General features: G+C 36.9%; 1 protein-coding gene across 1 annotated transcript in view; it reads right to left on the reverse strand.

Annotated features, from left to right (window-relative positions):
- LOC126973262 (RNA-binding protein Musashi homolog 2-like) overlaps positions 1–19,700 on the reverse strand; it is a 113,217-nt gene extending 93,517 nt beyond the window's left edge. The window contains exon 1 of the mRNA XM_050820473.1: positions 19,570–19,700. Coding sequence (XP_050676430.1) covers positions 19,570–19,637 — 68 coding nt within the window. The 5' untranslated portion in view covers positions 19,638–19,700. The remainder of the gene's footprint in view (positions 1–19,569) is intronic.
- Positions 19,701–27,619: the final 7,919 nt, after the last annotated feature.

Genomic DNA, 27,619 nt, shown 5'->3' on the forward strand with positions numbered 1-27,619 from the left:
CGCGGACTTCGAACCTCTCGCTACAAAAAAAAGCAAAAAGGCTTTAACAATGAAGGTTGCGCGAGCGAGGTGTCATGGCCGCGGTCGTTGACCTCCGCGGGTACAACGCATCGTCGGTCAGCTTTGTCTATGTGGTATGTTTACTATAATCGTTGACAATAGCTCTTATTATTAACTTGTTACAGAGTAAAAATTAAAACGAATGCTGTAACCAAATATATACGATTAATCTGGTTTTAGTTTTTTTTTATGGAAGCGGAGGACAAACGAGAGTCACTTCATACCTTTTTGCATTAGATGTATTGATATACACTTTTTTTGTTTGACGTCCGCCAATAAATACTAAATTCCAATTCAAATATTTTTATTCAAAATAGGATATGATATCACTTATTGAAAGTCACAGACTACCACTCATTCGAAAAAGTATGCTTCAAACCTGAGAAGAACGGGCGCAAGAACTTTTTTGTATGTATGTTTTTGTATGTAATTACTCTGAGATTTATGATCCGATTTACGTAATTCTTCTTTTGTTCTATGGGAAATAGATGCCATTTGCTCCCATAAAAAATTTGGGTGGTATAATTGTTTAAAGTTCAGTAAAAGTATCAAATAACTAAAACTTTAATTTAATACATCTCTTATGCAAACCTTTACCTTTAATATTAATAAAATACTATTATTTGTATGCGCTACATATTGATAGCTTTGAAGTCGGTCCAAGCCAAATGTAATAAATATAGATACCTACACTGGCCACGCGTGACTTTGAGCGGGATAGCTTCGTGCAGAACCAAGCGGACAGGCACGCGTGGCCAGACATCCAAAATATTTACAGTAAGTAAGCTGTTTATAATATTTAGTTTTATTTTGTTTAGGGCTTGGCACTGACTTAAAACCTATCAATAGGTAGCACATATAAATAATAGTATTTTATTAATATTAAAGGTAAAGGTTTGCATAAGAGGTGTATTAAATTAAATTTTTAGTTATTTGATACTTTTCAGTTTTAGAAGTCGGTTTTTTTTAAACGTAGTTTTTTTTATTCAAAGATTAATGCTAAATTAAATCTAAAATCACTACTTACTAGCTGGTGGTCTCTAAGTTACCTGTGAAGCGACATGTTTAATGCAGATATGTTACTTCTACCTTCTTATTTACATTTCTTTGGTGTGACCAAGTAAACCCATTGAAATGTGAGATGATCCATCCAACCTTTTCTATGACAACGAGTCTCCCCAACATCTACAAGATTCTAGAATATTCTTCTTACCTGAAACAAAGAAATTTAATTATTAACGGTATTATATTTGTATCGATATCCAGCATTATTTAACTATAATATATGCCCTGTGCTTCCCCGGGGCATAAATAGAATAGGATAGTCCCAGACCCAAGAGTGTCGTAAGAGGCCACTTAGGGCATTTACCAGTTGGAGGCTTCTTTGCACAGGATGCCGGCTAAATTATGAGTACCACAACGGTGCCTATTTTTACCGTGAAGCAGTAATGTGTGAGTATTATTATGTTTTGCTCTGTAGGGCGTCGTAGCTAGTGAAATTACTGGGCAAATGAGAATTAACATCTTTAGTCTCAAGTGTCTCATGTGAGCACAATTGTAGTGCTGCTTAGAATTTTTGAGTTCTTCAAGAATCCTAAGCAGCACGGCAGGGCGTATCAATTACCATCAGCTGAACGTACTACTCGTCCCGCCCCTTATTGTCATAAATAGAAAGGTAGCTGGCAAGAGTAACTGGCAGAGTAAATCACTAACCCTCGCCTTGCCAGTTCATCAGCTGCATAGTTACCTAATGTACCAATATGTCCCTTCATCCTTTTTTAGGGTCACCCCGATGTCAAAGGCAACTCGTTCAAAGGGTTAATACATAGACAATCTCATCGTGTTAACGTAACATAAACTTGTTATGCCTATTACTCGGTTAAGTCGATTTAGTAAGTCTTTTATTGGGCAATGTGTTACTAAATACAAAATAATTGTTAAAAAAATGTTTATGTGCTAAAGGTTACTATAACATAAATTATTTTCGTATACCACAGACTGGGAATGGAGCGACCGCCCTGAGGCTATTTAATTATAAATTTTAGTATTCGTTACTACATATTATATTGTAACTAAATTAAGAAAAAAATTATTTGGTCTCTCCTGGTCCTCTCAGGTCTGACCTGAGATGAAGAAGGCTTTTTTTCTACGATTTGATACTATTTCGAAAGGGAGGTAGTTTTTTTTTTGACCTTCAATAAGTGATTTTAAATCCTATTTTGAATAAAAATATTTGAATTTGAAAGTACTTATATAGCATTATTTTTTATTACCAAGTGCAAAAAAATAACACGCTGTGGTAACCAACAACCCGGCATCCTGTGAAGGCATTCAAAGAAGCCTTCTACTGGTAAATACAATTAAATTTAATGAAATATAATTAAGATGTGTCAATGTGCGCGGAAAACTGTTCGGATCGAAAAATATCTTAAAAGGGTTGCTCAACTATAGCAATTCATATTTAGCGGCAGAAAAGAGTTGACCCACTATTACTATCTCTGTATTACACAAATGCTTATAGCTTGGAAGTCTGTTTAGAGATTAGTGCCCGTTAACTTAGGTTACGGTGGTGCAAAGATTATTTCAGACAAACCTTGTTAAGGTTGAAATTAATGAAAAGATCTGTGTCCGTCTCTAAAGAAGGAAAACGCTTAAAACTGTATGTTTAAAGGAATATTTTTGAAAAAAAAAGTACACTTTACACATTACAAGTGATATTCAGAAACATTTCCTCCTCGCGGAAGCAAAAAGATGAAAAATATGTTCGTTTGTAGCGAGTGACCTGGTTACTTTGTATGTGGAGAGCGGAAGGTAAATTTTGTTTAAAACTTCCTGCACAGGGTTTACGAGCGAAGCACTTTTAAGATGCAACGCAGCGTCGCGCAAATGTTATAACAATTTTGGCAATTCTCATATTTTTATACGCTTTAGATAAGGTTTTAGGTATAGTAATATGACCTGTATCTGTCTACGTGACGGAACCTGTCAAACTAATACTCACCACCTTCAATATCACTATCAATTTATTGCAATTCTATAAATACATTCCTCAGATATAACATTTGGAGTAAATTATTGTACAAAGTAGTATTATACCCAGGTTGGATGTCGCAATTTGGTCCGAACAGCAGACCATACCATACGTACTGGGACCTATATTTTTATTTGGGTCGTTAAGAAAATCTTTAATGGTATAGTAGCACTTTTCTAATAGAAAGTTTTTTAATATTTAGATAAATTCATTCTCGTTGGCTTCGAATTTTGTCTGGCAGATTATTATATATTTTTATAGATATTACGAAAGGACTCGAGATATGCAGTACTCATTTTGATTGCGTGAGGTTTAATTTATTAGTCGCGTATCAAGTTAGCGTTTTATCACACTCAGAAAAGTTTTATGTAAGTAAAGTCTAAGTACGCTCTAACTTAGCAAATTGTGGCAATCTGTACAAGTCCTTATAAGTATTGCTCTACATCATTTGCTTACGTGTATTCAATAATTCATTCTCTTTTTATTTTTGTTTCGCACTGAGCTTGAAGCGCCCCTCACATTTTTTTATGACAATAAGAGATGAGATGAGCAGGACATTCAACGGATGATACTTGTAACGCCCTGCCCATTACAATGCAGTGCCGCACAATATTTAAAAAAATAACTGAGCGGCAGTACAATTGCGATTGTCACCTTGAGACATAAAGTATAAAAAAGATTAAGTCTATTGCCCAGTAATTGCACTAGCTACAGTGCCCTTCAGACTGAAACACAATAATGCTCACACATTACTGCTTCACGGCAGTAAAAGGCACTGTTGTGGTACCCATATTCTAGCAGGCATCCTGTGCTAAGGAGCCTCTCACTGGTTTGATTTGACAATAGAAGTGTCGGCTCAACCCGGAAAATTGTTAGATTGTGATTCCATATATTCTTGTTGGATATCGTGTCCAAGCTAATTCGTAAGCTGGCAGTACAATGTCTGCCGGGTTTAGCTATTCATTGTAAACAAGTGACGACCCTCGCGAGTTTCCTGCTCATACAAGTTAAAACTTAAAAAAAAAATGTTTTAAAATGGCCATTATTGGCACATTCGAGTGAACCCTCTTTTTGAAAGTAACGCTATGGATAATGTTTGAATCTGAATACCTTCTGATCCCGACTACCTAGAAACATAAACTCAACGATCTTTTCTCATTATGGCCTTTCCAACCATATATACTATGGAGGCCTGCCCTACCTGCTGTGTCAAAGTCAAAGTTTTTATTTGCATAAACATGTTAGATTGATGTTACATAAATATTATAAAGTACATGTTTGCCACATTTATGACGTGCAAATTTTACAAAATAAATTTCTAAATCATTAGTTACAATAATATCAATTTAACAAAAGACGTGGTAACCGAGGAATATAATTTACTAAGCCATCTTTGTCTTATAATATAACCAGCTGACCCGACATACATTGTTCTGTAGATAATAAATAAATACTGTTTTATAGGAATTTGCCAAAAATATTTCAAAACATCAAGAATTATTTCGTAAAAAGTGGTCCCTGTTGTTATAATGAAATTGTTTCACAGCGGAACTGTCAAACCGTGAGTCACTAAATTCTCTCATAGAAAATATGTCCATACAAAACAAATATTGAAAATAAAAATAATTATGGGTCCCAAATCGACATAAAAGCTATCCTATCTCTCAAGTTGGACCAAACTGCACTCCATGAAGCAATCCCCATTAAAATCCGTTCATTAGTTTAGGAGTCCATCGCGGACAAACAACGTGTCACGTAATTTATATATATTGAGAAGATATAGTCTTATTACATAGAATTATTGGGCAACGGGCATGGGGAAGGGCGCTGGTGTGGGACGTGACTTGCATCGACAGTCGACACTCTGGCTCCTTCTCATGTCCAAGCTACGTAAGTTGGTGCTGGGGCTGCTGCTTCGACTGCCGAACACAGCAAGAGTCTTAAATATGTCGGTCTCAGTGAGTCTTACATCTTTGTGCCGTTTGGTGTCGAGAGTATCCAACGCGGAAATGCTGCCAGTATTCTTGGTACGCTTCCACGTAATTATAGTTTTAATTTCATGTAGTCATAGTATTATAAATATTATAGTTATAAAATTTGTTTTGTTTGAATAAAATTTCATATAGCTTAATGTATAATAATAATAAATAATTTGATTCACAAAAAGTACTTATCCAAATTAATAAGAAATAAATGCAATAAACAAAGTATTAGAAAGTATTCACATAAAAGTTTTAGCAGCTGAAGCCGAACTAGGAAGAACCTGTATTTCGGTTTACAGAGCCGGCGAGGGCTGATAGTAATGTCGAGGATAAAAAGGTTTTCTGGACGAGTTATAAACTCTGCTTTTCACTTCGATTGCGAAGAAATAAAACAGTAGTATAACATGGACATTTTTAACAATTTTAGGAAATTTGAAGAAATTAATAAACGCACGAAAAAACAAGACTTGTTTCCCGCCGCTTTTTTTTTAATCTTACGAGACAATAAAAAGTTCAGAGATAGAATTTGTTATTTTATAATATTTACTTTAATTTATTTGCCTCATGTGTGTTTTAAGACATAAAAGATATTAAAATTTTAATTAAAATACTGGTTAAGTAAGTGAAATACTGAGTAAGTTAAGTAAATAAGGTTATTTAATTAATTAAAAAATATATATCTTCAGCAAGATAGCAATTGTGATGTCAACAGTAATGACGTCACACCTTTTAAAAACAATACAGAGGTTCTCTCCTCGTCATATATATTACAAAATTAATTTAATAGTAGGCTGTATAGGTCTGGAGCCCAAGCCTAATATCAATGTCGTAAGATTAAGAAAAAAGCGGCGGGAAACAGGTCTTGTTTTTTCGTGTGTTTATTAATTTCTTCAAATTTGCTAAAATTGTTAAAAATGTCCATGCTGCTAAAAGTCTCGTTCAAAAAATGGTACGTGTTGTGCACTCGTTGTAAAATCTACTATTACACTAATATTGTGTGATAATGGTTTGTGGTCTGATGCTCTCTTTGTGTCTTATGACAGGTGAATGAGTGACTTTGAGAGGATGTGTCAATAGTTGGGAGTAAGTGTGATTTGTGTCAGTTTGTGTGTATCATCATCATCAGCCGAAAACGTCCGCTGCTGGACAAAGGCCTCCCCCAAAGATCTCAACGACGATCAGTTCTGCGCTGCCCTCATCCAACGTATTCCGGCAATCTTGACTAGATCGTCAAAACATCTTGTGGGGGGACTACCAACACTGCGTCATCCGGTACGTGGTCGTGTATACATGTTAAAAAGTCTCACCTAACTTTGACACATATATTTGTATGATCTGACCTAGTGTAGAGAGTGTCGTTACAATCCGACCGCAACTAACGTTGACATCGTTTCTTCCACAGAAACCATAAACATTCGGAAATGGATCTCAATATTATCTAAACGCGTCGATCCCGCCGCCATTCATCTATTATTTAAATTCATTTGCGACGTTAGTCTGGCGCGCGGCCAGAACTTACTGCTATATTTGTATACATACGCCCCGCCTTGATAGACGCATTGATAACACGACCAATTACGCAACTACTAATTAATAATCAGTAGAAGAAAAAAGACTAGAAATATATTTATTTACCATAGGGAGTGACAATATCAGGCATTGCAAAAAGACTTTGTAAACGTCATGAAGCAACATCAGTTCGTAAAGGGTCTTTGACATGGGGAGAAGAACTGATAAGAAACTCCCAGCCCATCTTTTAAATCATATAACAACTTAGCCTATTTAATATCTTTCTCTTGTCCTAATTATTCTTGTGTTCCGGTATTTGTTACCAAACTCCACCGAAACGGCTAAACCTATTTGTTTGAAAATTTTTGTGCATATCGGGCAGGTCTGTGAATTGGACATGACAATGACTTATCATTTAGGGGTATGAAAAGTATGAAAAAAAATAAACTTATTTTATTTTATTATAATTCAGCATTAAAAATACATACAACTTCAAATTTTCACCCGTCTACGATCAACACCTGTATCGTGATTAAAATATTCCATCCACAGATACGCAATAGAGTTGCAAGTTGGTAATCGAATATAATGATTGTTGTAGTACGGTACATTTTATTTACGATATATTTGGTCTGAGTATTAGTCGTCATCTATTTCTTATACCGCATAAATTTTAATTATTGATTTTTTTTTTATTACTTAATATGGCAATACAACGTTTGCTGGGTCAGCTAGTAATGTAATACAATATTAGGTGGCCTGCGCAGAACCAGACAAGAACCATGCATCATTATTTTCTATATAATCTACTATAGTATAGTAAGCCTTCTTAGCCGAACAAGCATTAATAAATTTGTTTTATTTTATATTAATTTAACATTGTTAAATGTGTGCTCAGTTTGTTATATTATGTATTGTGAGGGAAGGGTTAGGATGTTTATGTTAGTTTGATCTGAGCCTAAATCTGGTCGTGAGATAAACTACTAAAAGGGTGAAAGGTATGCTCGCGACGGAGATGTGTAAAAGAAACAAAATGCTATGTCTCAGGACAACCTGATCACTTGCTCCTGTATATTTCATAAGATGGTACGGAACTCATTGTGTTTGAGTTCGACTAGCACTTGACCGCATATTCTCAATTTTCGTTAAGATATGAATTTAAAAATCATTGTTCCATAGACAGTAGACTTTAGATATTTCACCAACGATGAATTGAGCCCCACACCGCCAATATCCATCGTAAAATAATTATTGAAATTTATTTTAAAACAAGTATGTCGATAGAAGTGAATCTATGACTCAATAAATAGAAATGAATACGCTGTGTTTACATTTGCTGAAAAATATACAATCTGTGGAGTAGTGTTACCATTATTTTTACAAATTATAAACTTTCAATATATTGAAAAGCGGTTATATACCATTATTTGAGCCCCGCGTATGTTGATTATGGACAGTAAAAGAAACAATAATATTAATAATCCCGAACCGAAAGAGAGTCAGAAGTAGAAGTAGTCTTTCTCTTTCGCGCGCTACTCATACTCTTTCTCTTCTCTCTTTCGTTCCACAGCCTTCTTTCACCGTTATTCGTTATAAATGTCAACCGGCCCTTAGAGACCATCAAGCTTAGAGAATACTGCCACTTCAAAAGACCGGCAACGCATCTCTGTACCATTGGTTGCGGATTTCACTTCCCAACACTTCCCTTTAACATGTGGAAGCTTCGGTGGCGAAATAGGTAGATCCGTTGACTCTCACCACGGTGGCCTCGGTAAAGAATATGTAATAGTACAAGTACAGAAATCTCACTCGGCAATATCAATTAAAGAAATAGGGACTCTTGCGGCCATGCAATAAGGTATAATTCAGATCGTAAAGCGCTATTAACCTACATGTTTATTCACCTAAAAGTTACCTCTCTTCCTATGGCGTGACTCTTACCTCTTCTGAAGACATAGGGGTTGTCTTCTTTACCTAAAACTGTACATACCTAAGGTATACCTAATAGCTCAGTTTTTCGATAAAATAAATAGGTATTTAATGGTTATTTTATATCAATATACTTTCGATGTCAAATCTATATGATTTGGATAACCGAGACATAGTCAACGTTACCCTATTGCCGAGTATAGGAAATAAATAGGTAGCTATCATGAATGGGAATAATAAATTATAATAAAAATAACTTTAAATTAGATTGTTTCAGCGTCTTTAGGAAGCTTGAAAAGATAATTTTAAATCGCAATGATCCTTAATATGCTTTGCTTATTTTATGTTTCTCCATTTTTGAAATGATCGGTTGGAACAGTGAAGTAAGTGACGAACACAGCTTGCGCGTGCGTCACTGCTCGCTCGTGAGTCCTTACTCTGTAGAAATACAGACCAATCAGAGACGGCCTCATAAAGTAACGACTAAAATTGTCAAAATATCATTGCCTTACAATATCACTATAGTGTACCCTTGACATTACAATGTCACTAAAACCAGGCCGTTAAATTATAAGAAATGACGTCGATTGACAATCTACCGGTAAATTACAATATCAATAGTGAAATTACAATATCACTGCTTTGACAATATGCCTGCGACATATACATATCGGTGTTGAGTGACATAAAAAAGTCCGCGATATTTGTAAATGATGGACACCGCACAAGCCATACCACAGTTGGTTCAGTAACGTAAACATTCACCGTATATCGTTCACTCTTTCAAACCAATTTATAGATTACAATCACAATGACACATTGCTTACTAATAATATCTAATAGAACTAACGCTATTCAACTGAATGAACGTGGCTAAATATAGAGCTTTGGCGCCATTTTGTAGAACGTCACCTTTGACAGTTCAGTGTCAACCACAGAGTCGAATTGTGTAATAGACAATAGTTAACGTGTTTTATGCTGAAACCAGTTACATGCAAGCTCTTTAATTATATATATTTTTTTACTTAGATAATTTATATGTCTAAAGAGGCTCTTGCTGCTAGACAACCGATGAAAACAGGTCTGGTTTATAAGTTTAGTGTGTGTGCATTGCCCAAAATAGAAGTTACTGTCAGCCTCAATTTTTTTCGAAGTTTTCTAAACGTATAATTATTGATCTAAGATTTTTTCTTAAGCAGTACTTTTTTCTTATGCAGTAGTTTGGCCCAAGAACTGCAACTCTATTTTTGTTTGAATGGAAAAACTTCCAGATTGGTGCCTTAATTGCAAAAAAAAGTGATGACGAAATCCATGAGTTAGTAAGGGGACTTCTCAATTTTTATAGGTACCTACGCCGCGAAAACTGCGAAAAAAATTGAGGTTGACAGTGAACCTCTATTTTGAGCAACGCACGCACACTAAGGCAAAGTGACAAATCGCAAGTGTAAGGCGTATCTTATCACGCACACTAAAGTAATAGACTTGGCTTGTTTTCATCGATTGTTAAATAAATTATCAAATGACTTTGGGTATAAGGGTCGTTGGTTTTCTTAAGAACCTATGAAATATATTTTTCTTTAAAAAAATATATGTTGATATACTTAATGTCTGCATAATACTTTTATTTATTCATTTAATTGAATAAGCGTGGCTTACTCAAAATCAATATTGATGTGGTTTAAGACTTCAATGAAGTGAGCCCCGCGGCGCCTGTCATAAAAAAGCCATTAAACCCAGAAATAGACAAGCACTTGTAAGTATTCGGAGATCAAAGTGGAGCCGCGATGTTGTATCACATCTAATCGAAAGCAGTCTGAAATAGATTTGAAATATGAGGCAAGGCTGAATTTATTGGGAATACTTTTATTGTTCATATCAATCTCCTCAGAATACAGAACAAACCAGACAACATCAACGCGCTCAATAATGACGCGTAAAATGAAAATGAAAATGAAAAATATTTTAATTACGTAAACTTACAAAGAGCATCTGTAAATAGTCATAAAATGTTCACAAGTGCGCTAAAGCGTCAAAAAGTAAATTACGTAAGTAAATTATTAATAAGTAGAGATCGGCTTATATGCAAATGCATATTGCATATGCTTTTGCATATTTAGTACCTTTTCAGCGGTAGTTGCATATTATGTTAGAAAAAAAATAATTATTATGCATATTTACGCTCGATCCCGTCCATCGTTCGATGCTTTTCATAGTACGCCCAAACATTGCACTCAAAAAATTCTGCCCACTAACCTCAGTAGACGTAGAACGCTCGTAGATCGTAGACACAATTTGTCTACAGAACATTTAGAACAGTACTTAGTAGTAGCACATATTTTTAAAAATCTTAAATTTCATCGTTACCTAATAGGTACATCTTGTAATAGTTTCTTTCACAAATACGATTGTCAGTACAAGCTTTTATAAAATAATATAAAAATATGACTTTATTTTTTCCTGTTTAATTGTATGCAAATTTTGACCCTTTTTATGGATTTTCGTGCATATTTTGGGCATTTTTTGTAGCATATAATCCGGTCTCTAATAATAAGTAATTAAAAATACGTCAGTGAATGCTACAGGGTCGCAGAGACTCGCGATATGCATGGTACCGTACTCCAAATTTCTTTACCCTCATAATATACATTCCTTAATGTTATAGTAACCTTTTCCCATTAAAACAGTTTTTATATATGTCTTGAATGTTTTGTCAAGCAATTCCGTTATGGTCGTGGGGAGCTTATTATAGCTTAAATTAACAGAATTTCCCAAAAATGACTTATTTGCCTTAATTGTCAACATAACAATGGCCGACTCTCCTAATGTGTACAACTAGTTGCAGTTGACAGTTTTTCAATAATTACGGCGTTGTGCGTCGTTCTTGCTTGCAAAAATGCTTCCACTAGAGAGGACTCGAACCTGCGACCTCTCGGGTTCCGTCCGGGCACTTTTCCACGAGCCAACCGTTCGATTTAAACTCGAATCACACATCGTTCATAATTTTTTGTTACAAATTTTATTTGTATAATTAATCCCAGATCTGAGGGTTATTACTTTAACAAAGTGATATTTTTTTATATTTCATCTGTAAGTAGGACATTTTCGATACATTCTATTAAAATATTGAAATTATTAAGTAAGCATGGTAGCATGTATACAACACAGAAGATATGAAGGAGATATTGAAAGGAGAGTGACTGCGGGAAACTGTGTGAATGGAGCGTTGCATGCCGTTATAAACGGTCAGACTGTGTCAAAAGAAGCGCGAATGGCTGTCCATAATGGAGTGCCTGTACTTGTGCGGTAATAATTTCAGATCACACTGAAAGAGGATGTTGTGACAAGGACTGAGAAAAGAATGCTGAAATGGTTTGGACACGTGGAGCGAATGAGTGAAGAAAGAATGACGCATCAAATACGCAAGTGTGTGTGGGCAAATCGGTCGCGGGAAACCTCGTAGAACATTCGTCGACCAAATTGGGGACGTTTTGAGAAAAGGAAAGGTCCGGAGCACCCGCAACCGGCGAGCATGTATGAAAAGAGTATTGAATGTAGAGGAAGCGCGTGAGGTTTGTAAGGATAGAAGCAAGTGGCATTCTATTGTCTCTGTCTACGCCGACGGGAACAAGGCGTGAGTGTGTGTATGTATGTAAAAGCGGTAATGTATGGAGTGCTGGTAGTAGCTGTGCGAGTGAGGTGCGGACGGGCAGTTATTTTGACACAATGCGCTGCGAAAAAATGTGATCGAACACTCCTTCTCGTTTGCTCTGTATACTGAGTCAACTTCAAATGAAATTTACTCGCAAAGGGTCTACTCATGTACTGCTTAAAGGCTCTCGGGTTTTGCTTCCAAGTTGAAATATCATTTATTCACCTTATAAAAAGAGTAATTATAGTTTCAGAGAGGTCAAACAAAGAGTACAGGTAAGAAAAAAATGCTCTATGGGCTTGAGTATCATATAAATAAAAATACTAAAATTTTGTTTCGTCACTTGTTGAATGAACTGGTCAAGCACTTCTTAAAGAAGTCTTTTCATAGGAGAGTCGCGTGTTTGAGTTCAGTTTTAATTTTAGTGATATGCACTTGTTTAACAATACGGGACACAAAAAGAACGTCTACCATTCGGCAGGTTTGCTCGTCTCGTTCCAACTGTTTTGGAGCTAACAGGATAAAAAACGATATAAAACAACTCCCATAATGTTATACACTACGAACGTAATAATAGATAGAAAAGCCGGTTCCAAGCCTTTTTTTACGACAATAAGGGATGAGACGAGCAGGACATTCAGCGGATGGTAATCGATACGCCCTGTCCATTAAAACGCAGTTCCGCTCAGGATTCTTGAAAACCCCAAAAACTCTGAGCGGCACTACAACTGCGCTCGTCACCTTGAGACATAAGATGTTAAGTCTCATTTGCCCAGTAATTACCTATGTTAAGTAACTCCACTTCGGGTGACGATGATAGTTAAGGAATTAAAAAAAGTAATAGTTTAAATAATTGTTAGTTATCAGGGTTAAAACCGAATTACTGACTCTATGTGTCAGCTACAGGCCGTATCTCATAAACAAATCACATCAAAATCACTTTATTCAGGTAATTCAAGGAAATGATGAATTATTAATGTTAAAAGAAATTTAATAAACTTTTTCATATATTTACCACCACGCATAATTAAGCTCAAAGCTTTAATAAGAAGAAGTGGCAAGAAACTCTTTGTTTCTCTTTTAAACCAACAATTACAGCTTCATACAAAATGCTTGAGTAATGCCAAAACACATGAGTACCTAAGTCAAATAATAAATAGTAGTTAAAAAAACTAAAAAAACACGCTTTTTAATAGAAAAACAAACTAAGAAATATTGCTTTCTTTATAAAAGGAACTAGGAACGGCGATTACTTCGAAAAACAGTAAAAGTGTTAGCAACTTTCTACATTTAGCCGTTTTTCATTTTCTAAACAATTTCATTGTTAGGTATTTGTAGAAGTATGTTAAGTAGATTTTCAAAAATGTTAGTTTTTAAGACTATAGCGCCTTAAAAACTTTTAAGCCAATTATAACTATTTTTTCTTGGTACTCGTAGAACCTGATTATATTTTTATCGATTAAATTTTTGGAAACTTCATATGTCAATTCTTAATATTTTAAAGCAATAAACAAAAAAGTGTGCGAGATCCCTACTCACCAGTCATCGGGGTTATAAGAGACACTAAAGGGGAGAGTAGGGACTTCTGTTAGGATTGTAACTTTCCGAAATTTGCATATGAACAATACTGCTTAAGAGGTAAGAAGTTAGGCTAGTTAGGTACTACCTGTCCCTTTAGACAGCCCTACTCACTTCAAAAATACTAATTATCAGTTAATATATTAAAGTGTGTATTATATATGTTTATCGGAAAATATCTTATTCTTTTTAGTTTCTTTTAAGCTTCTGTATCGAATACAGCGACAGTTTCCTTATACCTAACTTAAATTACCTAAAAACACAATCCTTTTGCTATTAAATACAAGTTAATTTTGTTTTAAGGTGTTTGCTTCCAGGACGAATCGACATGGGTATCTTCAAAGAAAACGTGTACACTTCTAAAAGGCAACGCTCCTATGATTCCTCGGGTGTTGCAAGAGAATGAGAATGAGAAAACAAATTGACCCACACGTAGGTTTGTCTTACTCTTCCATAAAAAAGAAGATACAACACATAAAAAACTGATACTTTTCGGCGCTTGATTTTGACAGAGTTATTTTCGTATTTTTCCAGGCGTGGACACTTAGTGTTGCTAGCGCATATAACAAAATTATACCAAAATTATTTAAAAAATTGTGCGTGAATCCATAGCCGTAAATTCTTACTGGTAAGGTTTGAATTAAATCATTTTATGATGTCCCTTGTCACCCCGCAATCCTGCGATAAATGTTAAAAATATTTTCGATTCATTATGTATGTTTAGTCAGTATTTTTTGTATAATAAACAGATACATTAATTAATTTTTATTCGATGGTGCATGTCCTTCGAGTGCAAATATTTTTCCAACTCTAACACCACATAACTTTTGTAAAATTAAGCAAACTACAAAATGGCCTCAAGTAACGATACAGCCAGCTTCTATCATCACAATGAACTCCTATAATTATAACTCTGCGCTTACGTTTTCCTCGTATTAAAAACATAAAAATTATTTATTATGCTGTAGAAGACATCAATTAAAATATTTCTTTGTCACGGACACTATTAATAGTACATGCGAGGATTTATCTTGTTAGTAAAAATGTAAACACAGTTAAATACATTTGCAGGAATATCTATATATTAACATAAGAAGAGATTTACACCCAATACTCATCACAATATCTCTGGAACCATAAGGCGTAGAGACTTGTTTTATGGACGTTGTTATTTTATGGAATATCTTATAAACCTTTATGTTTTTATCAGTGCTGGATCGGTTTTTTGAATCATTTTAATACATTTTTGAAACCCTTTTCTGTGATTCTTTAAGTCTGCCATCATGCAACAAAAACTTTCAAACCGGGTCTTGCGACTATTTCATATTCTCTTTGAAATACACTATCATATCAACCCGAAGACGTCCACTCCTGGACAAAGACCTCCTCCACAGATCTCTACGACGATCGGTCCTGCGCTGCCTTCATCCAACGTATTCTGGCAATCTAGACCAGATCGACGGTCCTTCTTGTGGGGGATCTTGTGTCCATCCAACACTACGTCTTTCGGTCGCCATTCGAGGACTTTGCTGCCCCAACGGCCATCTGTCCGACGAACTATGTGCCCCACTGCCACTTCAGTTTCGCAACCATCGGGCTATCTCAGTGATTTTGGTTCCCCTACGGATGTCCTCATATCTGATTCGATCTATTTCACAGGGAAAGTCCGAGCATAGCCCTGTCCATTGCCCTCTGAGCTACCATGAGCTTTCTCATCAGGCCCATAGTTAGTCATCACTGTCAACACACACTGGTTAAAAACCTTCATCTTCTGACACTATGGTATTTGAGACGAGAAGATTTTACGGAGCTTACTGAACGCGATACACCAACTACCGGCATATTTCTGAGAATAGTTTGGAATCTGATAATATATATATAACGCTCGGTACTTTTAAACTATTGAAATGATTAATTATCGTTCATCTCTGTTCGAGCAGCCAACCGCAATCTCATTCCCAAATGGATATTTAAATACAATACTGAAAATTTTATATTTACACAAATGTTTTATAAGCCAAAGAGTTTTTGGAAGGAAGTTCTTTAGCACGGCATGTGGTGGGGTTGGTTGATACTAATCGACGTCGTTTTATCCCTTCAGTTCCACTCGGCGTGCTTCGGATATTATCGGCATGATACGAATATAGTAGCTAGTTTATGTGTAGCGCATAGAAATTTCTATCACTACATATTATAAAACGAAGTCCTCCGCCGCATCTGTCTGTTAATCTGTTCGCGATAAACTCAAATTACCTGAATATTTTAATGACGATTCTAAAGCGCTTAATTTAATCCTAATTGAATAAGTTTATTTGACTTTGATATTGAGGGACTTCTGCAGCACAGCATTACAAAATGAGTGGAACGTGCCGTAAAGCAGAATGCTTTAGAGGATGTTACTACCACGTAATAAGCGGCGGGACTGTCTAAGTAAATATTGAAATTTAGTTTAGTATGAAACGTGCAGTGATTTGACATAAGTTTGAAATAGTAATTACAATATATGGCGACGAAGTATAATCCGGCTAAGTTTGAAAGCGAATAGTTGCTGAAATCCTCTATCTCCGTTTTTTACAAGATTATAGCCGTCATCTGTCAATCTATCAATTACTGCAGGTTTCATACAATGGCTTTTTTCTTAGAGAGTTCCGCTAGACTGCAGTATGTTAACATTGTTGTGTTTCGTTTTGAAGGGGGCCGTAGCTGGTGATATTACTGGGAAAATGAAACTTAACATCTTATGTATCAAAGTGACGAGCGCAGTTTCGATGCCGCTTAGAAATTGTATTCAATCTATACCTTAATCTTGGAGTAACTTGCTCACTCTTCTCTTAGAAAATATGCCTTCCGAATATATCGCAGTAATTATATATTTCATCTCTCCAACTCAAAATTTGGTAAATTCTAAACCGCTGCAAGCGAATATTTACTTACAAAACGAAAACATTCAGAAGTCGAAAATGTTTTTAAAGAAAGATATTTTACCCACAGATATAGAATCTCAGAAGAACCGAAAGTCTTCTTCGTAGCAGTTAGATCTTCATTCTGTGTTGATAACATAACAAAATGATGCAGAAAAGATAGCTTTATTTAAAACAATAAGAAAGAACTAGATGATCCTTTTGAATATTTCCCACGCAATTAACGGTTATTGAAAGAATCTAGCACTACGATAATAGATGGTGTACGGTCTCCGTAATCCTACAATAAAACAACGAACTGGTTGATTACTCTGTCAACAGATTGGACTGCTAGTAATTTTTATCGACAGAGCCATTTCAGAGCCAAAATTTTCGTCGATTGTGGCAGATATTAATATTAATTGTGAACAATTATGAAGTTATGGCGTTCTGACAGAAAGACACCTTTAATTAATTATTTTAAGAGATAAAACATTGAACGCCTTTACTGTAAATAAACTTGGTATAATGTGATACTTGAGAATAAACGGATTCAGAATTATCATTGTATTGTCAACGATAGTCAATATTTTGCATATTCTCGGTTTATGATCGGGTATAACTTTATGCCAACTTTATTTATAAGGCCGCTTGTGTTTGTCAGTTCACGGTTAATAAAGCTGGGAGACAGAAACACCGTGTGACTGACCAAAATCGGCAGATTTATTGTTGCTAAATGTTAGGTTTGTTCCAGTGGGCGACGCAGACTATGAAATAGAGAATCCTTTTCAGTTATAGCATTGTAAGTACTTCAACCACTATTCAATAAAAACGTTTAGATAAAACTAATGAGGTTTTATATTCATCAATAGGAGAGAAAAAATGGCAACATTAATCATTTAGGCTACAACTTTTTTTCATCAGCCATTTACCAAATATTCTGACTAATGTTTAATATTGTTAAATATTATGTAAACAATAATTCAATAATTTATGTGTAATACATGTTGTAATGCATTTACAATTTATCCGCTTTAGCTTCCTGTAATTCTTCTATACATAATTGTATAATGCCAAATCTAGGGATAAAAAATAATCGCAAATACTAATGCGAGGTCCTACTGTAGAATCTTTCTTAATTCAAAACAATTTGTTATTTTTAAGATAAATTACTTAATAAGTATCAAATAGTTAGATTTGAAAGAACGACATCTCAAGTCAATTTCCTAATATGGAATTAGTGGGATTGAACAGATTAACAACTGTGAAGTAGATCATGTAGATGAAGCCACAACCTGACAGTTGAACAAGACACACCAAGATTTACGAATCATGTCACTCGAACCGTTGGCTTAGTTGATAAGAGCACTCGGACTGATCCCGTTCATAAATTTTGGTTACAAATATAATTTGTATTCATTCAAAGCAGAAGTACTAGTCCATCATTGAAACATCTTGAACTGATTAGTTTTCATTGACTTAGATTCGTCTCTATTAAATAACGCACGCTCTCATTTTGTATCTTACATCTTCAGCCATAAATAAATTTCACTGGATGTTAATCTAGAATCTGAGTTATAACATCTGTCATTTGTAATCTCAAAGTGATGCCAAAACTCACTCTAACATCTTTTGACCTGGATTTCAATGCAATTTGTACATATACATAAAAAAGCTGGTTTTTAACTAAGCCAATAACGTCGTGACATGGCTATTTTTGAGATACGAAATGGTCTGTAGACTATAGCCAGCCCTTAGTTGGCGAATTAAGAAATAAAATGATTATTTTTGAAAAAAAATTTACCCAGCTCTGACAACAGTCATATGTTGCAAAGAAGCGACCATCACGAAACTGCTAGTCTAAAAATGCATAGTTAAAATAAACAAAGTTTTTCTTTAAATTAGCACCAAGAGCTATCAAAAGCTTAAGCCAAATCCATATTTGGATGAAATAATCATCGATACTGTCATATCTCAAAAACTAGTATATGTTGATTTCTTAAAGGTTTGCCAGCGATAGGTAATACTCAAAACACAAAACTTTGCTAAAACGCAGAACTCAGAACACCGAAATTTGCTAAAATGCACTGGCACCGGCGAAGGCGTAATATTTTCCATTTTTTTTTTATTTATTATTTTATATACTTATCTTATACTTTTATTTATCACAGTATTTCAATAAAAAAATGTGGTTGTAAATATATCACAGCTCCAAATGGGTCCTAACATATTATGTTCATATTATGACAAATGAATACGTACCACAGTTAGTCGCAGTACGCATACATTAAAAAAATTTCACTGCGCGGTAGACGCTTACTGTTTATATAAAACGCAATATCCTTTCGTTTCCTATTTGTTCTTTAATAACGTATAATTGAAGTTGAACTCAACATAAACGGTTTAATTGTACAAACATTTTTCAACTATGAAGATGTTTGAAAGTAAATACTAATAATAATAGTACGATTGAATTTACAAATCAAATTAATTTACACTGCATAAAACAGCGATATTTTGTGAGTAAAACTTGAACATGTTTCAAATCCTCATGGTTCACGTATCCCACGCTAAACAATGCCGGGCAAGCACTTTTGTCGTGACTCGGAAAGCCATTTCATACAGGTAAGATTGTATCCTAAGCTATCTGTTGCTTGGTACAGGGGCGGCGGCCGACTCTTAAAACCGGTAAACAGACTAAGAAACGCTGGAGCTAGACGTTTTAAGTTTTAGATTCAGTAGGTGGTACATAATTTTGCGTCTACATTGACACATCTCACTCAAAACTGATTTATTAATGGAGGAATGAGAGAAAAAATAAAGCGTTATTGACGTTTGGAGCGAGTCGCTCTAGCGGCACAATGTCCGCTTCCAATACTTGCTTCACTGAAATATAAGCACTGACACAACACTTAATACACTGGCTCTCACCTGAGCCTTACAGGCGGTGGGATGTTGAAAGCCGGATACAATTTCGCGTTGGGATTTTCAAACAGCATTTCGATTGTTTTGTTTCACCGAGCACTCATTGTGCACCCTACCGCTCTGATCGGCGGCCGGCCGTACACTGAGTACAGACGTCTGACACCCTCTCCCCGCTGTGACGTCACGTCAAGTCGGTTGTACAAGTTACCCTTCGCTGTCCCGCTCTCTGGTCGTACAAAAACATGAGAGGCATGAAACCGCAGTCCGCTATGTCGCCGTATTCCTTGAGCGCCCCTCTTGTAGGGCTTCGTTGCGCCTAAACTAATTCATTGCGTCGATTTTAATTGATGTTATTTACAAAAACTGAATTAAAACTGCATTGCTTCTATCATTTGAGCTGGCTTCTTTATTAACTGCCATTACTTTATTGTTTATTTGTTTTATCAATAGTACTGTATGATATGAATTAAACTTTCGTAAACTATACTACAGAATACAATAGACTAGTTAGGTATGTGGTAGAGGAGGACCGTTACTTTATGGAATAAGTTTTATACTTGTAATGTAATATTATTAAATTTCAAGCTTTTTTAATTTTTTCTTTTATATTACCGTTTTCCATTCGAATTAGCTATATAATATAATGTTGGTATCAAAGTGATGTTTATATTATAAATAAGGAGTACTTAGGTAAAATTTCGATCCATGGAAGAAAATTTACGAAACCTAAGTCAAATTTAATGTAGGTAATTATATTTAGTTATATTACAAAATTAACTCACATTTTACAATACTTATGTCACAATTTATTACTTAGTTACATCATAATTAGTAATTGTTATCTGAAGTTAAGTGTGATATTTATTTGTTGTATTACATCGGTTGAATGCAAATTCAAAAAGTGTAGTAGTAACCAAAGTGGCTGCTTTGCGTTACAGGTTAAAGATTACCCGTGTCTATATATTTTCACAATAATAAAACGTAAATGGTACATAAATAAATTAATGGGTCCAAAATAGGCCCTGGGGTATTCCGATTCTCATTATCGTATTATCTCTAACACACATCAGAACAACAACAACATAGCAGCTACATCAGTTGATCTGGTTAGCAGTTATGTCCAGTATTTTATATTATATTATATTTCTGTCAAATCCTATGCTTATGTTGACACTTCACAGTCACGCAACTTATATAGATTTTTCCATATGTTTTGACAGAGTAGATCAATCGATTATTTTCTAGAAACCATTACAAGTCGGAATTCACGCAATCTTATAGCTGGTTCGCGTCTTATGTACAATTATGACAGTTACAATGTTATTTTGAATGCTTTCTAATCGAATGCTACGTACATCGCTCTTGCTTCCCCAGGGGATACTTCCGGGACCACTATTTATAATAATGTTACTTAATTAATTAAATTGCATTTTAAATCATTTCGTACTATAAACTTCTATATAAATACTGTATAATTGATTACTCTTTTGTAATTAATTTGTAATTTATAAATATTTAAGGAGTATATTTGCCCAATTAACGAAAAAGCCATGTGTCGTTTTCAAATGACAGATTTTCTAACAAATATGAAAAATTATAGTAGTTATGAATTTTAGGATGCTAAGAAAATGGTTATGTTTTTAAAAGATCTGCAAGCCAAGTTTCATAACATTTATTTTGCTTTCGTTTAGGTCAAAAGTTATGGAGACCATTATTGTACACAATGACTTTAACTTTTTTCTACCGCGGCCAATGACGGCCGATAACTCTTAAGATATTGAATTAATTATACGCATTATAATCCATTTTGTAAAGATCTTTTTTTTTCATAGTCCATACTTTTTGAGTTATAGGACGTTTAATTATGGACCGGGCGTAATGTCAAAAATTTCAATGTACACATAGAATACAAACGTACAAATTCTAAAAAAAATTATATTAAAATTACAGATTTTGTCCGGCTCTCTAACTATGTCAAAATAGGTTTTACTATTTTGTCTCTATTATCAGATATCACAAAACCAGTAAGAAAGTCAAAGTCAAGTTCCCAATAATATTACATATTTCGGGATTCCCATCCGAAATACATGCCTCAGACCTGAGAAGAATGGGGGCGAGAAACTTTAAGATTTAAGCCTGTTATTCAGCCACGCTTCAGCACTCTCAGGCTGAGATCTACAGAGCGTACCTTTTTTTATCAAAAAAAGGGATAAGTCGAACAGGAAGTTCAGCTGTTGGTAATTGATACGCCCTGCCCATTACAATGCAGTGCCGCTCAGGATTACTGAAAAACCCAATCATTCTGATTGGGTCTACAACTGTGCTCGTCACCTTCAGTCATAAGTTGTCAAGTCTCATTTGCCCAGAAAAATTCACTAGCTACGGCGCCCTTCAGACCGAAACACAGTAATGCTTACATATTACTGCTTCACGGCAGAAATAAGCGCCGTTGTGGTACCCATAGTCTAGCCGGCATCCGGTGCAAAGGAGCCTCCCACTGGTACCTAGACTCAGACTAGCTCAGACTTAATTACCCAAAACTTAGCTGAGTGTAAGCTTAGCATAATCTTTGTAGATATAATAATAGACAGATGAAATTATATTGAGCTTAAAATAAGACAGCCCAATGCAAAAGTCTTATATAAGTAAAGTCTGAGCAAAGTCTAAGTACGCGTATTTCAGCCCCAGCAGCAGCGAGTGCTGTGACGTTTCTTCTCCCTCCATTCATTCCCTGCATAAAGAGCTGTCTGCTACAACTATGTGAAATACATGTTTGTTGAACAGACAATAGCCGATGATAGCACTTATAATTGTGCGTGTTTTACCTCTGTTTAGTCTGATCAGTGCGGCTGAGGGCAAGCCTCTCTAGAACAGAGGTGCTCAAGCTTGAACTGCTGGCGATCTACCTCTAAATTGTTAGACAACGATCGATCGGCTCTGAGAGGCTTCAAGTATGTGTGATGAAGGATTGTCGTCTAGGTAGAGTGTCACGATGACATAGATATTAGTTTTGCGCGCAATATTCTGCATTTTTTTAGTCAAGGGAAGTATAGGTTTGCTGTAAAATGTCAATGAAAAAACTCATAATTATTCAAAATTACGACTTTATTGGTTCTTACAAAACAAATGCCTTCTTGTGTCTGAAGTTCTTAACTTAACTAAAGAGTGACTTTGGATGTTGAATCTGCATGACACTGCATGTCTTGAGCATACTTTTTATAAGATGGTACGTAATTACCGATTTTAGTTACCTAAAACAAAATCCGTGAATATCAGATTTATTTTCGAGATCGACTCAAAAAGCACTCGACGACAAGCAAGCGGTCGACCGTTTGACCACCCCTGCACTAGAACATATTTTGTCCTCTTTAAGCCTATGATTATATTTGTAGCGCACTAAGTCAGCGTTACTTGAAGCTTTGTCCGTTACTAATTGTAGTATCTACACTCCGTAGAATAATACACAATAGTTTTAAAGTTTCACCTGAGTCCTGCCCCCGAATTCCAGATTCACATGGCACGGGACACACCACTTTCTTTTCCACAGTGCGATTTTCAAAGAACTTTCTTTCACGTACAACCATGTTGTGGATTGATCGATGCGGTCTTATGCGGTGTTTCCAGGACGATACGACTTTGGCACCTTCAATAAAAAGCGCCCGCCTTTTTAAAAGGCTGACAACTCTCGGACATGTGCGGGTCGGAATCGACCACCTAGGGTTCCGTACATATTAATGGGTACATGTTTTTTTCTTACTTCATCATAAATTAAAAAATGTAAAATCTGGTGAAACTTATACCAATGAAGGCCTTTTATACAATACCCCACAAGACACGGTAAACTTGATTCAAAATTTGGACCGCCGTTCCTTGCACAATGACCCTGACCTTTTTTTGTTTTTTCAAATTCAAATATTTTTATTCAAAATGGGATTAAAATCACTTATTGAACGCCAAAATCTACCACCCATACCTAATTACAAATGTAATTTTCAGATTTTTCGTAATTCTCGGTCATCGAAAAATACACTATAAATTTTGATTCTATTGAGAGTGTCGAAATATATGTTTTTTGCGGTATAAGCGGCCGTATCTTTTTTTATGTTAGCTAAGAAGTTTTAAGTTTCGCAGCTTCACGAGACTGACTTGAGTATATCGTTTAAATTTCCACTAGATACCTCCACGCGTTCCCGAGATAAAGGTCACACTGAAAAAGGTGTGTATCCCACATTCACAACAAGATGGAGGCCTGCACCAGGCAGGTGCCTACAATGCAACCGTATCGGCTAATACTGCCACCAGAAGTCAGAGAGCTGCTCACTGAGAAGCGCAGAGCCACTAGAGCATATGATAGGTATCCAACACTCGAGAATAGGTGTCAGATCCGCTATCTACAGCGAGTGGTAAAGGAACGGACTGCGGAACTCCGCGGCAATCGTTGGGACCGCTTGCTTAGTGACCTGAAGCCAACGCACGTGGCGTTCTAGAAGCTGCCTCGCGCGTTCAAACAGGAACCGCCTACAGTAATGCCTCCTTTGGACAGACCGAGACTGCTGCCGGCCCTCGATGACGAGGACAAGGCGGAGTGCCTTGCCGACAGTCCCGAGAGTAAGTGCACCCCAAACGCAGCTACCGACCCAGCCCATGTTAATGAAGTGAACTGTGAAGTTGAACGTCACATCTCTCTTAGCCCATCAGGCGAGCCAATACAACCCACCTCTAGTATAGAGGTGGAAGGAATTAATAGAGAGCTTCACTCCAAAAAGGCCCCGGGGTCCGACTCTATAAATAATATGGTTCTTAAAATCCTGCCTCCCACACTCATTAATTTATTAGTAATCGTTTGTAATATACTGCTATTACATTGCGCGTTCCCCGAACAATGGAAGGAAACCATTGTTATCGGTATTCCCAAGCCTGGTAAACGTAAAACTTGTCCCAGTAGTTATAGACCCATTAGTTCAATTAACTCTTTAGGTAAACTATACGAACGTCTGATTCTCGCGCGCCTGAAATATTATATCGCGGAGCAGAACATGATACCCGACCAGTTTGGTTTCTGGACTGCACGCTCGTGTCCCCAGCAAGCCCACGGACTCACTGAGTATATTCTCAAACGAATCCAATACCGTACAGTTACAGCGGCCGTATTTCTCGATGTCGCGAAAGCTTTCGACAAGGTATGGCATAACGGCTTAATCTTTAAGCTGTATGAACTGGGTATGCCAGACAGGCTCGTGCGCATCATACGAGCCTACCTTACTGATCGAAGCTTCCGCTATCGAGTAGAAGTCACGTTATCCACGCCCCGACCCAGGGATCCCCCATCAGGTCGGGAGTGCCTCAGGGCTCAGTTCTGTCCCCGACTCTCTTCTCACTCTTCACGAGTGACCCCCCGAAGCCTCAGAAAGTGCAAATGGCACAATATGCGGACGACACGGCTTTTATTATGGTGCCACTCGGGGGCGCCTCGCAACTCATATAAGAGTGCTTCAGGCCGCCGTTAATGAACTAGGAGAATGGTTCAAAAAATGGGGGATTGAAGTCAATCCCTCAAAGAGTGCAGCGGTACTCTTTGGTAATACTAATAAAATAAAATCTTTGGCCCCCTATACCTATTGTTAAATTATATGGGACTCCTATTGCGTGGGCCCAACATTATAAATATTTAGGTGTTACGTTCAACAGTAACACGAACTTCGCAAAACATATCAGCACGGTGTGCAATAGAGCCCGGTTTGTCCTTAGCCACCTGTATCCACTTGTGTGCAAGCGAAGCAAACTACCGCTCAGACACAAGGTGACATGGTACAAGACCATCGTACGTCCCATTATGTCGTACGCAAGCATCGTGTTTGCCCACGCGCCTCCGAGCCACTTGCGGAATTTGCAAGTGGTTCAGAGTATATTCACGAGCACGGCCACTGGAGCGCCGTGGTTCGTTCATAACGTAGATCTCCATCGCGATCTTGAGCTGCCGACCATCGCTCAACATTTCAAGGAGATATCGCGACGCTACGTTGATAAGGTGGCCGAGCACTCTAATATCTTGGTGAGGGAGGCATGTGCTTACACTCCTCTAGACCACAGTCTGAATAAACAGAGGCGACCTCGACACGTACTAGTCGACCCGGACGACCATATTACGATCGCGAACGCGACACCAACACCGACACCAAATCAACCACACCGCCCTCGTAGACGTAGGCGCGGCCATGCACATCAAACCGCTGCCACTCGTCACTTTGACGATTTCCAGCGGCCGCAATCTAACATAATACGATTCACACACTTTGATAGAAGCCCGACGAGATAGTCCTCGTCTTGTTATCGTTTAACACCACTCACACTCACATCACAAATCACACACCTACGATAACACTACACACAAATAGTCACACACTTACATACACTCACACATATTTACATACATATATCACCGCACTCGCCGGGGAGTGCTAAGTCTCTTCAAACCTAGAGTACACTGGACTAACAGATATATTAGATCGTTAGTGATCTTCTCTCCATCCAGCCTAGTGAGCAGGCGGTCCGAGGTTCGAGTCTCCTTCCGAGACGCCCCGCGCCTGTGAGCGACATTTTCGGCCTCCAAGGCCCCCGCCCGGCTTCGCTGTAAAAGCCTTCAGGGCTATCAGCACAGAGGAGGTTTTTAGTCGGTAGGGGGTGTTTACACCCGAGCCCAACATAAGGGCCCCGCTTCGGGGTCTTCAATACGTAAATGTATTTTACTCCTCTCGAAAAAAAAACTGAAAAAGGACACCAGTCATACTATAAGGGTTCTGTTTCAATCCTTTTGAGTTATTTGACCCTAAAAACGGATCCGCGTACCAGACTTATTGCTCACGAGGCGCTCTACAATTTTTAAAGTAATAAAAGAAAAATAACATTTGATATAGTGATATAGACAAATCACGTCGTATAAAAATGGTACGTAAAATATGGAACATGCCTCAAACTACACCATAATAAGCTTCGACTGCCTATATTTAGACAAAAGCCAAGATTTCAAAAACATTGTTTATATTAACGGGTCTTTTACTAACTAGATCTAGATCTACTAGAAATCTATCTAGATTATAATTTACACGTATGTACATATACAAGATAAACAACATACAAGTAAAAAAGTAACTATGTTAATGTAGGAACTCTTGGTGGTCATTTAGTTTGACTGGATTATTTACGCACTTAGCCTCTTGATTGGGGCATTTTACGTTTTAAATCTTTTACCCAACCAGCCTTGGCCGCCACAGACGTAGCCGATATTTCAGACTGCTGCAGGCGTCCGGAACAGTTCGATTCAGGCAGGCGACGCGAGCACACGTGCCGCGTTATCTGTCCTCCTTCGAATATTTTTATTACCTGCGTTATCGCACTATCTGCTCAGGCCACCTGGGCTAGCTATTGTTATCGCGCGCTATTGTTCGGGACTCTTTGAGTCTCGCACCTGTTACGTTCCTTCGCGGAACGTAGCTTAGTGATTATAAGTGTTAATAACCCGGTTTTACGATCGTGTTAGTTAGCACCTGTGCTGTGTTTCGCGATTCTGCACGCTAATCGTGTGTGTTGTGAGTGTTGCAGATCGTGCCGTGTGTGTCTTCTCCGTGGGGGCCTGCACAGCGTACATCGGGGTTCCGGCCCAGCCAGTCTACATCCAGCAAAGCTAAGTCTTAGGCTTAATTATTATTATTAATTTCTTTTAATTTTGCATACTTTATTATTATTAATAGTATTTTATTAATGTGCAAGTGCACAACTAAACTATAGTTGTCCACTTTATCATTATATTCCCCCTCTGCCTGACTCGGGCAGCGGGGGTTGTCACCCGCTTAACTTTTAATAACAACCATGGCTTCACCAATGGTTGCCGACGAGGGCCTTCTAAGCACCCTGCTAGATAAGCTATTTACGGAGAAGATCGCTCCGTTAATTAAGGAAACGATAGATATCCAGACAGCGAAATCCAAATCTAAAAAATACAGATCGTCATCTGACGTTTCGAGTTCCGACGGGGAATCCGAAATGGAGATAGGCAATG

Source organism: Leptidea sinapis, chromosome 29 (assembly GCF_905404315.1).
Source record: "Leptidea sinapis chromosome 29, ilLepSina1.1, whole genome shotgun sequence".
Classification (NCBI taxonomy): Eukaryota; Metazoa; Arthropoda; class Insecta; order Lepidoptera; family Pieridae; genus Leptidea; species Leptidea sinapis.